The 13,805-nt window shown below is 43.0% G+C and overlaps 1 protein-coding gene across 1 annotated transcript in view; it reads left to right on the forward strand.

Moving 5' to 3' along the window:
- Positions 1–12,793, forward strand: part of LOC135547147 (protein Wnt-6-like) — a 32,914-nt gene extending 20,121 nt beyond the window's left edge. The window contains exons 3-4 of the mRNA XM_064975859.1: positions 8,035–8,345; positions 10,035–12,793. Of these exons, the coding sequence (XP_064831931.1) occupies positions 8,035–8,345; positions 10,035–10,496 (773 nt within the window). The 3' untranslated portion in view covers positions 10,497–12,793. The remainder of the gene's footprint in view (positions 1–8,034; positions 8,346–10,034) is intronic.
- The last annotated feature ends 1,012 nt before the right edge of the window (positions 12,794–13,805 follow it).

Here is a 13,805-nt window from a genome sequence, read left to right on the forward strand (position 1 = left end):
CCGTCTGAAGTTTGCTGGAGAGCATTTGGATGACCCAGAAGAAGATTGGGAGAATGTCATATGGTCAGATGAAACCAAAATATAACTTTTTGGTAAAAACTCAACTCGTCGTGTTTGGAGGACAAAGAATGCTGAGTTGCAACCAAAGAACACCATACCTACTGTGAAGCAAGGGGGTGGAAACATCATGCTTTGGGGCTGTTTTTCTGCAAATGGACCAGGACGACTGATCCGTGTAAAGGAAAGAATGAATGGGGCCATGTATCGTGAGATTTTGAGTGAAAACCTCCTTCCATCAGCAAGGGCATTGAAGATGAAACGTGGCTGGGTCTTTCAGCATGACAATGATCCCAAACACACCGCCCGGGCAACGAAGGAGTGGCTTCGTAAGAAGCATTTCAAGGTCCTGGAGTGGCCTAGCCAGTCTCCAGATCTCAACCCCATAGAAAATCTGTGGAGGGAGTTGAAAGTCCGTGTTGCCCAGCAACAGCCCCAAAACATCACTGCTCTAGAGGAGATCTGCATTGAGGAATGGGCCAAAATACCAGCAACAGTGTGTGAAAACCTTGTGAAGACTTACAGAAAATGTTTGACCTCTGTCATTGCCAAGAAAGGGTATATAACAAAGTATTGAGAAACTTTTGTTATTGACCAAATACTTATTTTCCACCATAGGACCACTTTAAGCCGTACACTTTAAGCCGTACACTCCACAGACCTGGGCTTTACGGAAGAGTGTCTAGAAGAAAAAAAACATTTCTTCAAGAAAAAAATAAGCAAACACGTTTGGTGTTCGCCAAAAGGCAGGTGGGAGACTAAATATACACTACCGGTCAAACGTTTAAGAACACATACTCATTCTAGGGTTTTTCTTTATTTTTACTATTTTCTCCATTGTAGAATAATAGTGAAGACATCAAAACTATGATAGAAACTAGTAAAAATAAAGAAAACCTTGGAATGAGTAGGTGTTTCAAAACATTTCACTGGTACTTCACTGGTACTTGCTTAAATTAATTTCATTAATATTATGGTGTTTCTAATATTTTGGTGTTTCTAAATTTAAAACCCTCTGTGTTTCCGTTGGAATGGAAAATATGGCGATGTACAACGTGACGGTTGGGAGTTGGGAGTACAATACTGGGCTATTTAGCTCAGGAATCCCTGTTTTGTGCGGGAGACCGTGGTTCAATTCCCTGATGTCGAAGAAGAAGGAGTAGGCTGTCCTTATAAATAAGAATTTGTTCTTAACTGACTTGCCTAGTTAAATAAAGCTTACACTAACTCCAATATGCTCTTTAAATAAATAAGACCTATACCACTTTTAGTAGCACATTACTCAACACTAGTGAGACTCATGTCGCCTATGGTAGGCCTACAGTATGTTGAAAAATATGACATGACTCTCTGCCAATAATTACATATTAAGGATTGGAGGATATTTCTGTAATTCAGTGATATTTATTCCTATAGTAATTTGTTATAGATCAATAACTAAATATACATCGGCATTTTGAAAAACTATTTTTAGCATAATTTTATTAATGACAATGAATGGGGTCCACCCCCCGTCCCCCTTCCTCCTCCTCCCTTCCCCATGGGCTAGGTCGGTCTTCTGTGCGAGGCTCTGCGTCCCATCCCGTGCCCCCTGCCCTTGTGCCTTGAACCTTACGTGCTTTCAGTGGATACAACTGGAGAACTGCAAGGCAATCCCATTGTGCACCACTCGGGAGCCATGAACAATATATACACTGCTCAAAAAAATAAAGGGAACACTTAAACAACACAATATAACTCCAAGTCAATGACACTTCTGTGAAATCAAACTGTCCACTTAGGAAGCAACACTGATTGACAATAAATGCCACATGCTGTTGTGCAAATGGAATAGACAACAGGTGGAAATTATAGGCAATTAGCAAGACACACCCAATAAAGGAGTGGTTCTGCAGGTGGTGACCACAGACCACTTCTCAGTTCCTATGCTTCCTGGCTGATGTTTTGGTCCCTTTTGAATGCTGGCGGTGCTTTCATTCTAGTGGTAGCATGAGACGGAGTCTACAACCCACACAAGTGGCTCAGGTAGTGCAGCTCATCCAGGATGGTACATCAATGCGAGCTGTGGCAAGAAGGTTTGCTCTGTCTGTCAGCGTAGTGTCCAGAGCATGGAGGCGCTACCAGGAGACAGGCCAGTACATCAGGAGATGTGGAGGAGGCCGTAGGAGAGCAACAACCCAGCAACAGGACCGCTACCTCCGTCTTTGTGCAAGCAGGAGCAGGAGGAGCACTGCCAGAGCCCTGCAAAATGACCTCCAGCAGGCCACAAATGTGCATGTGTCTGCTCAAGTGGTCAGAAACAGACTCCATGAGGGTGGTATGAGGGCCCGACGTCCACAGGTGGGGGTTGTGCTTAGAGCCCAACACCGTGCAGGACGTTTGGCATTTGCCAGAGAACAGCAAGATTGGCAAATTCGCCACTGGCGCCCTATGCTCTTCACAGATGAAAGCCGGTTCACACTGAGCACATGTGACAGACGTGACAGAGTTTGGAGACGCCGTGGAGAACATTCTGCTGCCTGCAACATCCTCCAGCATGACCGGTTTGGCGGTGCGTCAGTCATGGTGTGGGGTGGCGTTTCTTTGGGGGGCCGCACACCTCCATGTGCTCGCCAGAGGTAGCCTGACTGCCTTTAGGTACCGAGATGAGATCCTCAGACCCCTTGTAAGACCATATGATGGTGTGGTTGGCCCTGGATTCCTCCTAATGCAAGACAATGCTAGACCTCATGTGGCTGGAGTGTGTCAGCAGTTCCTGCAAGAGGAAGGCATTGATGCTATGGACTGGCCCGCCCATTCCCCAGACCTGAATCCAATTGACCACATCTGGGACATCATGTCTCGCTCCATCCTCCAACTCCACGTTGCACCACAGACTGTCCAGGAGTTGGCGGATGCTTTAGTCCAGGTCTGGGAGGAGATCCCTCAGGAGACCATCCGCCACCTCATCAGGAGCATGCCCAGGCGTTGTAGGGAGGTCATACAGGCATGTGGAGGCCACACACACTACTGAGCCTCATTTTGACTTGTTTTAAGGACATTACATCAAAGTTGGAACAGCCTGTAGTGTGGTTTTCCACTTTTATTTTGAGTGTGACTCCAAATCCAGACCTCCATGGGTTGATAAATTTGATTTCCATTGATAATTCTTGTGTGATTTTGTTGTCAGCGCATTCAACTATGTAAATAAAAAAGTATTTAATATGAATATTTAATTCATTCAGATCTAGGATGTGTTATCTTTGTGTTCCCTTTATTTTTTTGAGCAGTGTATATTTTCCTGCTAATAAAATATCTGTGAGAATATCCAACGGGATTTTATTTAATTCTACTAAATTAATAATAATTGCTTTGTTTAAAAAATAACAATATTTTGGAGATTATTTCGTTTTCAAATAACGTAAAATGAGGGAGAAAAAGACCATTCTTGGACATGGGGTGAGACATGTTTTTAGAGGGAGAGAAACCAAAAACCGACAATCGTCTCATGGGTTTCCCAGTCGAGGACGGCACGTGTATGTAGCAACACAGCTTGCACTGGTATTCAGTGTCTTAGACCGTTGCGCTACTCAGGCGCTGTATAACGTGACCGGTCATGAGTGGCCTACAGTACTACAGTAAAACCAAAATAATCCTAACAAAATAAAATAATAAAAACCTTAGTGTAACAACACTTTTAGTAAGTAATACTGAAGTTGTGCACAATTATCCATTTCTATTTAGATTTAAGCCACCCATTCTTTGTCAGTTAGAGACACAGTAGGACCCAAAAGCATGATCAGTGCTCTAACTCCCCCTAGCGCTGGTCTGGAGCAATGAAGTGGTGACACAGGGTACCGCACTAAACCACAAATTACCTCTAAGTCCCGAAGCCTATTCACAAAACATTTAGTGGAACAACCACTGTATGCTGAGCCCTTTTTGGCTGCTTTTCCTTCACTCTGTGTTCCGACTCATCCCAAACCATCTCAATTTGGTTGAGGTCGGGGGATTGTGGAGGCCAGGTCATCTGATGCAGCACTCCATCACTCTCCTTCTTGGTCAAATAGCCCTTACACAGCCTGGAGGTTTGTTGGGTCATTTTCCTGTTGAAAAACAAATTATAGTCACACTAAGCACAAACCAGATGGGATGGCGTTGCTGCAGCATTCTGTGGTAGACATGCTGTGTGCATTGAAGTGTGCATTTAAGTGTGCATTGAATTCAAAATAAATCACAGACAGTGTCACCAGCAAAGCACCATCACACCTCCTCCTCCATGTTTCACAGTGGGAACCACACATGCGGAGATCATCCGCTCACAAAGACATGGCGGTTGGAACCAAAAAAACGCAAATTTGGACTCATCAGACCAAAGGACAGATTTCCACCAGTCTAATGTTTATTGCCCTTGTTTCTTGGCCCAAGCAAGTCTCTAATTCTGAGGTGCAGTTACTCTAATGAACTTATCCTCTGCAGCAGAGGTAACTTTGGGACTTCCTTTCCTGTGGCGGTTCTCATGAGAGCCAGTTTCATCATAGCGCTTGATGGTTTTTGCGACTGCACTTGAAGAAACTTTCGAAGTTCTTGAAATTTTCCACATTGACAGACCTTAATGTCTTAAAGTAATGATGTCCTGTCGTTTCTCTTTGCTTATTTGAGATGTTCTTGCCATAATATGGACTTTCACCAAATAGGGTTATCTTCTGTATACCACCCCTACCTTGTCACAACACAACTGATTGGCTCAAACACATTGTGGAGGAAAGAAATTCTGCAAAATAACTTTTAAAAAGGCACACCTCCTAATTGAAATGCATTCCAGGTGACTGCCTCATGAAGCTGGTTGAGAGAATGCCAAGAGTGTGCAAAGTTGTCATCAAGCCAAAGAATGACTACTTTGAAGAATCTCAAATATAAAATTATAATTTGATTTGTTTAAAAAAAATTGGTTACTGCATTACTTTCATAGTTTTGATGTCTTCACTATTGTTCTACAATGTAGAAAATAGTAAAAAAACAAATAAAAACCCTTGAATGAGTAGGTGTGGCCAAACTTCTTACTGGTACTCTATATATAAAAACAAATTATTTCAAAACATGCTTATTTAACATTGCACACATTCCTCTCTGAATGAGATGAGACATTGTGACATAATGTCATAATAATGTCAATTAAATGATCCCAGTTGGACATGGGATAAAATGTACAAATATAAATGAACATTCATAAATTATCCATACCACCAACACCTAAAGTTGTGTACTATATCAACCTCTCACTGCTCCACTGGGGCAGACAGTTGTTAAGCTTACTGATTTTTCATGTATTTTCAATATAATCATTTATTTCACACCTGTGTTAAGGCACAGTAGTGTGCATCCAGTGAACACCAATGTCCAGCTACAGTCAGAATACTCTTGAACATTCCTCTGGCTCGAAGTTGAGGGCTTGAGAGGGGCTTATGGCCTTGGACTCTGCACGATGAAAGAAATATGTGTTTTCGCCATTCAGAGATCAACAGAGCAGCTGCGTTGAGTCAATTATCAGATTATAGTAAAAGCTATGCAATATAAGGCTATGCATATTTTTTTAAGTTGGAATGTGTATAGTTTTGGAGTAAGTGTATTCGTCTATTTTGTGCATCTTTAGGGATTACTTGGTGTGCTCACTGTTCTATGACTTAATAGAATGGATTGCAGGTTCTCTATGAGATATGTGCTGTACAAGACTTGACTGTGACACATGGAAGCAAAATCAATCAATAAAAAGTATTCGCACTCGTCAGGCTTTGTCACATGTACTGCTACAGAGAGGGGCCATGGGTTCCCTCCATATTTTTTTTCTTTTTTTTACCTGAACCCATGCATCATTGACTCAAAGATTGAGTATTAAAAAAAGATTAGCTAATTCCTTGTGAAGCCCCTTCTGGCACCAAGTGATCTCCCAGGCAAGCCCAGGCATAGGCTGCTGGAGAAGTTTGGAATTTGTGTCTTGGAGGAAATTATAAAAGGGTGTTCAAATCAAGAGATATACATTTTCATAATCTCCTCTCTCTCGTAGTCATGTAACTGTTTTTTTTTTATCATCTTAGTCAAGAGGGTCGGTCACATTGTACAACTGAACCGGCACACTTTTTGATTGTGTTTGTAATATAGTTTCGTTTAACGTTATGAATTGAACGTCTTCTATCCAATATAGATATCCAATATAGATATGATGATGGCATTATACGTTGGTGTAGTAGCTAAAGACGAGCGAAGCTAAGGGACATAGCTCTTAACTGAAACAAAACTGTAACTTGTCTAGACATTGAACCCCTTAGAGATTCGGGGGGGGGGTTCTAAACAGTTGTCTGTAGTTGTTTTCTCTAGTTCCACCTCTCCTGCTGAAACAGTAAACAGGTGTGACTGTTCGACGTCTCCCTTCAATCCCTCCATGGACGCTTCTAAAATGGCACCCTATTCCCTATGCAGTGCATTACTTTTGACCAGAGCCTTATGGGCCCTGGTCAAAAGTAGTGCTCTTTAAAGGGAATAGGGTGCCATTTGAGACACAGGCTATATGAAACCTCCTGCAACAGCAGCTGACGTGACTGGCCTGTCTAAGAGGAGTCTCAACAGAAGTTATTGAGTTAGTCAGCTCTACCCCTTCTGTACACTCAATTGGCCTGGGAGGAGAACGTTTTGTTTTCCCCCAGATCTATACAGCTGGTTGAACCTGAGAACAAACAGTGATGGTGTGTGATAGGGAATGGCCTGCACAATGCATATGACAGGCAGGCAGGGAGGGCCTTTATTGGAGAAGTATGTAGGGAGGACTGAGGAGGAATCAGGATGAGGTGTGTTCAGGTGGGATGTTCTAGGGCTGGAGCTGGGCTGGGGCTGTTCAGGTGACTGTCAAAGCTGAGCTAGGCTGGGGCTGGACTGGGCTCAGGCTGGGGCTGGGATGGGCTGAGGCTGGGCTGGGCTGGGGCTGGCAGGGAGACGCCACACACACAGAACAGGCCTGTATGGAGCCATCACTGGGTGTGCAGACAGACAGCTGGTATTCATATCACAGGGTGCTGGTCTGCAGGGCCCTCGCACGGCACCGATTCTGTTTCAGTAGATTTAATGAATCCCATTCACTGAATCATGCGATATGGAATTGGCAACAGGGCAGAGCGGTGACTACACGCTCATGTCTTCCAGCTCCAGAAAATAAGTCATTCATTTTAGCTTCGACACAATGGACTGCTAACTGCCTACCTCCCTTCCCCCAGTTCCTGGAAATATAGCAGCTAGAAACAGTGAATAGAGATGTTGTCGACAACTGGCCTAAAATACACCTGGATCTTTTCCAAAGTAACAAAGAACAGGGGAATCTGCAGTTGCAGCTGTACATCCCTCTGGGCCAGGGGGGTAAGCCCCCTCTTCTACAGTAATAGCCCTGCAGCTGTGTCTGAGATACCAGGGGTATTGAGGATTTACCAGAGTGTTTTACCCCGAAAGGATCCGACCTTTCTGTTTCCATCTACGCGGGCCGGCACCCATGTCTCACTGAGCCTTGGCTCCAGCGGACCTGCTCTGACTTGGAGCCAAGGCAAGGCCGTGGCTACTGTTCTACTAGGACTAACATATCAATGGCTAACTGTGAACTTGAACACCTTCGCACAAAGCAACAGTCTTGAATGCTGCAGAGGTTGTTGGTTCTTCTCGCCACAAGTCTGTAGTGTCACACTCTGGATTGAAACACAATAACACTAGTGCCTGCATTAACACAAAACACTGGCGGCCCACTCATTTGCAGGCCGTCATTGTAAATAAGAATTTGTTCTTAGCTGACTTGCCTAGTTAAATAAAGGTTAAATACAAAATAAATCAAACAACAATTGGAAAACCACTAGGTGCCCTGGCCTACTCTTTGTTCACTCCTCTGATGACACCCCTGTGTGTGTGCGTGTGCGTGTGTGTGTGTTTGTGTTTGTGTGTGTCTGTGTCTGTATGATCTTTCAGACATCCGGGAGACAGCGTTTGTGTACGCCATCACGGCGGCTGGGGTAACCCACGCGGTAACGCAGGCCTGCAGTATGGGGGAGCTGCTGCAGTGTGGCTGTGAGGCGACCAGGAGCAGGGCTCCCCCCCAGCCTGCCTCCTTCTCCACCACCACCTCTGTCGAAGGAGTCAAGTGGGAGTGGGGCGGCTGCGGAGACGACGTGGAGTTTGGCTACGAGAAGTCCAAGCAGTTCATGGATGCCAAGAGGAAAAAGGGCAAGAGTGACATCAGGACGTTGATCGATCTCCACAACAACGAAGCAGGACGACTGGTAGAGTGAAACTTACATTTTTTAAATAACGTGTGATACAGTCCCACTCCTTTCGTAATTCTTCATGCTTTATTACAATGGATATATATAGGTAGGAAACAACAGTGGGTCGTATTCGAACCCATCCTTGCAGTTGCACAATGTTAATGTGCCCCAGAGGCAGTAGCTTATGGAGCAGTAGACCACCCCAAGCGGTGAGCTAACTTTTTATCATTCACTCCAAACACACTTAATCTCATATGTTTTACTTGACCTGTGCTGATATAAGCAGAAGTACAGGAAATTATACTTCAGAAATGTTTTAGATTATGTTCACCTGATGCTTACTTTTTTTTAACAATGGTGTCTAGCTGAATGTTCCTCCTTTCATCCAATGCATCATCCAAGACAGCCTCTAGCCATAGTTGGACTCTAAACTTCCGCCCGAAGTTGGTCCCTCTCCTTGTTCGGGCGGTGTTCGGCGGTCGAAGTCACCGACCTTCTAGCCATCGCTGATCCACTTTTCATTTTCCATTGGTTTTGTCTTGTCTTCCATCACACCTGGTTCCAATTCCATCAATTACATGTTGTGTATTTAACCCTCTGTCCCCCCCATGTCCTCGTCGGTAATTGTTTCTTCTGGTGCCTATGCAACGGTATGCTGGTATTTACCTGGTTTTGTTTGACACATTTATTGTATTGTTCTGTTGACGGTGGTTTATGGATATTAAACGACACCGTTGTAAATCAGTTTTCGCTCTCCTGCCCCTGACTTCTCTGCCGCCAGTACGCACCACACTACAATAGTTCTATAACACTGTAAACTGATAGTTTAACAAAAATCATGTTTCTGAACAAGGAAACAAGTGTGTGCCACACAGTTTGTTTTCAAACCTTTAAGCCAAGTAGCTGCTAATATTTCGCCTTATAAAACTGTGATTTTCCCAGCTCTTTATGAAGGACTAAGTACATGTATGTAGACAAAGTGAAATATTGAAATACAATGACTTTCTTGTTGACAGGGAGAGTGCAACATTGATCCCGTAGTATTTTTTCAGCAGGGGTATGTGTGTTGGGGGGGGTGCATTGCTACTAGCCTTAGCGCAATAACATGCTAGCTGTTCCCATATACTTCCAGTCATTGAACCAACAACTATTGATTTAAAATGAGTCTCGGCAGAAGCGGTGGAAAGAATTTAGCAGCGGTGGTCCATCGCTGCTAAATGAATATAGGGGAAACACTGACTCAGTTTGGAGGTTGTCTGCTCTTTTGAGAAGGTAATTACAGGTTATTACTCTGAATTTCCTGGGACTTGCTCACCCTTGTCAGTATTGCTTCATCACAGTATGTTACACTGTCACACAAGCCAAAACCTTTCCAAGGGGTCAGAGACAGGTAAATGGGGAGGAGTGGCTGTGTAGTTGGGCCAATTATAGTCTCAGGAGGACATCTTTGGAAAAATAACATACAAGAAGCAAAGGGAGCCCAAATGTAGAAACAACAATGTGATCTTAAAGAGCTACTGAGAGGTTAGAGCAGTGCATGCAGCCAGGGTTAATTAGCACGAGTATAACTTAATGATCTTTGTTCTGTTCTGTTGTCAAGGTCTGGGAGCTCTGTGAAGGCCAGAGGCAGGAGGGGGAGGGTAAATTCCTTCTGTATGGTGTCTGCTTTTATCTCACCTATCTATCTCTGTGTCTTAACAACAGGCGGTGAGGAATTATATGAGGACTGAATGTAAATGTCATGGCCTGTCCGGGTCTTGCACACTCCGGACCTGTTGGAAAAAGATGCCTCACTTTCGGGAGGTGGGTGATCGCCTGCTGGAGAGGTTTAATGGAGCTTCCAAGGTGATGGGAGGCAACGATGGCAAGACCCTGATTCCTGTGGGCCAGAACATCAAGCCTCCGGACAAACAGGACCTGATCTACTCGGCCGAATCGCCCGACTTCTGCTCACCCAACAGGAAGACAGGCTCGCTGGGCACGCGGGGCCGCATGTGCAACAGCACAGCCATGGACGTGAGCGGCTGTGACCTGCTGTGCTGTGAGCGTGGCTACCGAGACGAGACGGTGGTGTTCGAGGAGAACTGTCTCTGCCGCTTCCACTGGTGCTGCGTGGTGCAGTGTAAGAAGTGCTCGGTGAGGAAAGAGCTCAGTCTCTGTCACTAGCATTACCACAGAGGAACTTGGTTGGTTTCAGGCCTCTTCAGCCTCACAGGAATGATGCACTGAGATCAGGCTCCCACAGTTCACTTCAGGAGCACGCTGAAAGATGAATGTCTTATCTAGGATCATCTTGGACAGACAGCTGGAGGAACTCTCCTCTCAAGCTGTAGAACAGTCCAGAATGGCCACTACTTCCGTGATCACCACATAGAGCTCTATGACCCTGAACTTAGGCTCTTTTTAAAAGTTACATTTCAGCTCCCAGAACTTTCTAGAACAGAATGCAGGGGTCCCATGTCATATAAGACACTCAGAAAGTTTGGTACTATTCTCAGTCATCTGTACAGAGCTGTTAGCCTCTAAAACAGTGGTTCCCAAACATGTTTGCACAGTGAACCACCCACCACAAGGCTTTAGCCATTGACCCAGAAAATAGCATAACAAGTGTTTCTAGCCTCAAACCCAATGCTAAGACCCACTAAGAACATGGGGCCTACAACCCACCATTAGGGAAAAACTTTGCATAGTCAGTTAACCATGTATCTACGAGGGGTAACTATTGTAAAGAAAACATAATGACTTTGCATGTGGAAAATACAAATATGGTCATGGTGATAAAATATTTTCCTATGTAGCATAAATGCCCTTCATGTGAAAGGTAAATGGACATGCTCAACATGGAATACAGGTTTTTTGTATCTAGCACAAAATGTATAAAAAAGGGAAATGTGGGGTTGTGTTTTTGGAAGACGAACCGAACCCCATCTTGTTTCATGGTGAGGAGCTGAACTGACATCCGAGACTATTATTTATGAACATTTTTATGACAAGACTACTCATAGTGATAAGGTGAGGAACGTGCCTACCGTCTCTCTGAAAAGCACTTTGGATGTTGGAGCTATCTATGTAAACCATTTGTTGCATTTCTGGTTTTGTTTGTTTGAGTAGTTTGCAAATGGAAAAATATGTTCAGATTTTTTTTTTTAGTTGTATTATGGTGCAGTATCAAGAAAGTATGATATTATGTTTATCTGTTTAATATAAAGGGCTTTTGTAATGCACTTTCAATTAAAGCATTTGTTACGTTAAGCTTTGTTAGGTATAGTCATGTTGTGCAGAATAGCCAGTCACAATCACATACAATGCTGACAATGAATCCATACATTTGTCTTTTTGATAAGTCAACTTGCTGAATTGAGTTGGAAGTTCGAAAGACCATTTATTTTGACTCTCTCCCCTAAATTCTTTAGAATAGACAAATAAGATCTCCTTGCTTGTTTTTTTTTGGGGGGGGGGATAAAGCATTCACTGTGATTAATAATAATAACGATTCCTCATGAGTTATGTTGGTACCCAAACACGCTGTACATTTTCTGTTGATGTGCGTAGCTATAAGTTATTGAAATGTACTGTGTCGTACCCTTCTTTTAGAGTACGCTTTTTTTTTTTTGCTACTTACCTTTCAGGGATCTGTAAGACAAGAAACCATTGGCAAAACAAAGAGAGAGTACGATGAGAGATCACATCGCTATAATTTATTGCCAATATACCATGGTTTATGACCAGATGATTTCTGGCCAGAGTTCATAGTTCATATTGTTACCATGACAGTGACTACACACTGCACAGGATCACTCTATTCTCAGAGCTACTAGCTCTATCTGTGGAATCAGCAACATTTTTTGTTTAATTTAATCTAAATACAGTTTTTGTACAAAAAGAATATCACTTTAAGGGAGAAGAATTGAACTATTCTGACTGAGATTTACTACAATATTAGGCATTCTTTACATACAGTTATGTTAGCAGTAGAACTGGTCACTTTACCATGTTAAGTTTGGGTTGTAGTCGACCAAATGATGAAATCAGACCAAATGTGACATTTCATATGTGAGATATATGCATGACTAAGCAAGGTCTTGGCCTATCCATTCCCCATAGAACAAATTTTGGACTTGTTGGGCTGCCAGGAGCATTTTACTGTTACTGTATGTAAGTTTAAACAGCCCTTGTCAAAATGGAAGAAGGTTGTTTTGTTGCTTTCTGGATTCAAAGGAAGACACAAGTTTAGAAAACAGGATTTTGTCATGGAATGTTGAATGATTTAAAGATCATTTCTCTGCATTTGTTTGTATTCTTAGACATCATTTTGATATTCTCATACTTTGTTGTTCATTGATTAAACTTGTATTATTCTACAAAGTTCATTTCATGTCCATTTAGTTACTTTCCAGTTACAGTATTTATATAAATTTAAATAAATTGGCAATTGAGTTTCTGCATTTACTATACAAATAAAAAGTAAACTGTTCACTCTAGTTTTCATTTATTTGTATTTTTTGTTTTCTGGTCTGTGGAGCAATGAATTCAAATGTCTTTTTTTTGTTGTCTCGTTTTAAAGCCTTTTTTTGTTAGACCAAGACAAAGCAGAGATTTAAATGCATAACCCTTTATAAACGAGTAGATTTATAGAAACGTATGTCACTTTTGCCTTCCGTTGACCTTTAACACATTGTGTAAGTGTTATTCATATTAGTTGTCTTCATGCTGGGTCAGGGTGGATGGTTTCACCTCACTCCCTTCCAATGACCATTCTGGAAGATATATTTTCAACACTTCTGCTTCAACTATATCATTTTGCCACCCAACAAAAAAATGTGTTGTTTTGAGTTATTTATGATGTAAAAAAAAAAAAAAAACTCCTGCTGTATTAGTTTGAGCCTTGCAAGTTGACACAAGTTCATTTTTTCCAGGAATTCACGTTTCAGTGGAGCCAGCAGTGTTTAATACAGAGGTGGGCCACAGACAGGGAAAGCGCTAGGAGCGCTCTCTCCTCGAGCTGCCACGGTTCAGCGTGGGTAGAGCCAGAGGAACTGCATAGACAGTGGATAGATTTATAGAAGCCCTGGTATTAATGTGGCTGCCTCTCTGCCTGCCTGCCGTCTTTCAATGGAGAGGTGTACTTTTCCACGTCTCCCCCTGAACAGTGCGCTGAGGAATGTGGTGTATTCGGATATGTGTCTGCCTTTGCCCGTTGATTGTAAAACACACAGAGACGTTAATGAAGGCCTGCCACTCTATGTGGCTATATGTCATGAGGCAGACACATTTCCTTGGATCAATCAGACCAATATGACTGGTGTAATGTCTGACTATCATAAGGGCAATGATGAATAAACTCCCGGTGGTCTAGTCACTGAGCTTAGAGGTTCTCATTAAAGGTGCATATTCTAGATACTGGAACCTTTGGCAATGTCCCAAATGGCAACCTATTCCCTATTTACAGCCCTACTTTTGACCAAGGGGCCACAT

Source organism: Oncorhynchus masou, chromosome 10 (assembly GCF_036934945.1).
Source record: "Oncorhynchus masou masou isolate Uvic2021 chromosome 10, UVic_Omas_1.1, whole genome shotgun sequence".
NCBI lineage: Eukaryota > Metazoa > Chordata > Actinopteri > Salmoniformes > Salmonidae > Oncorhynchus > Oncorhynchus masou.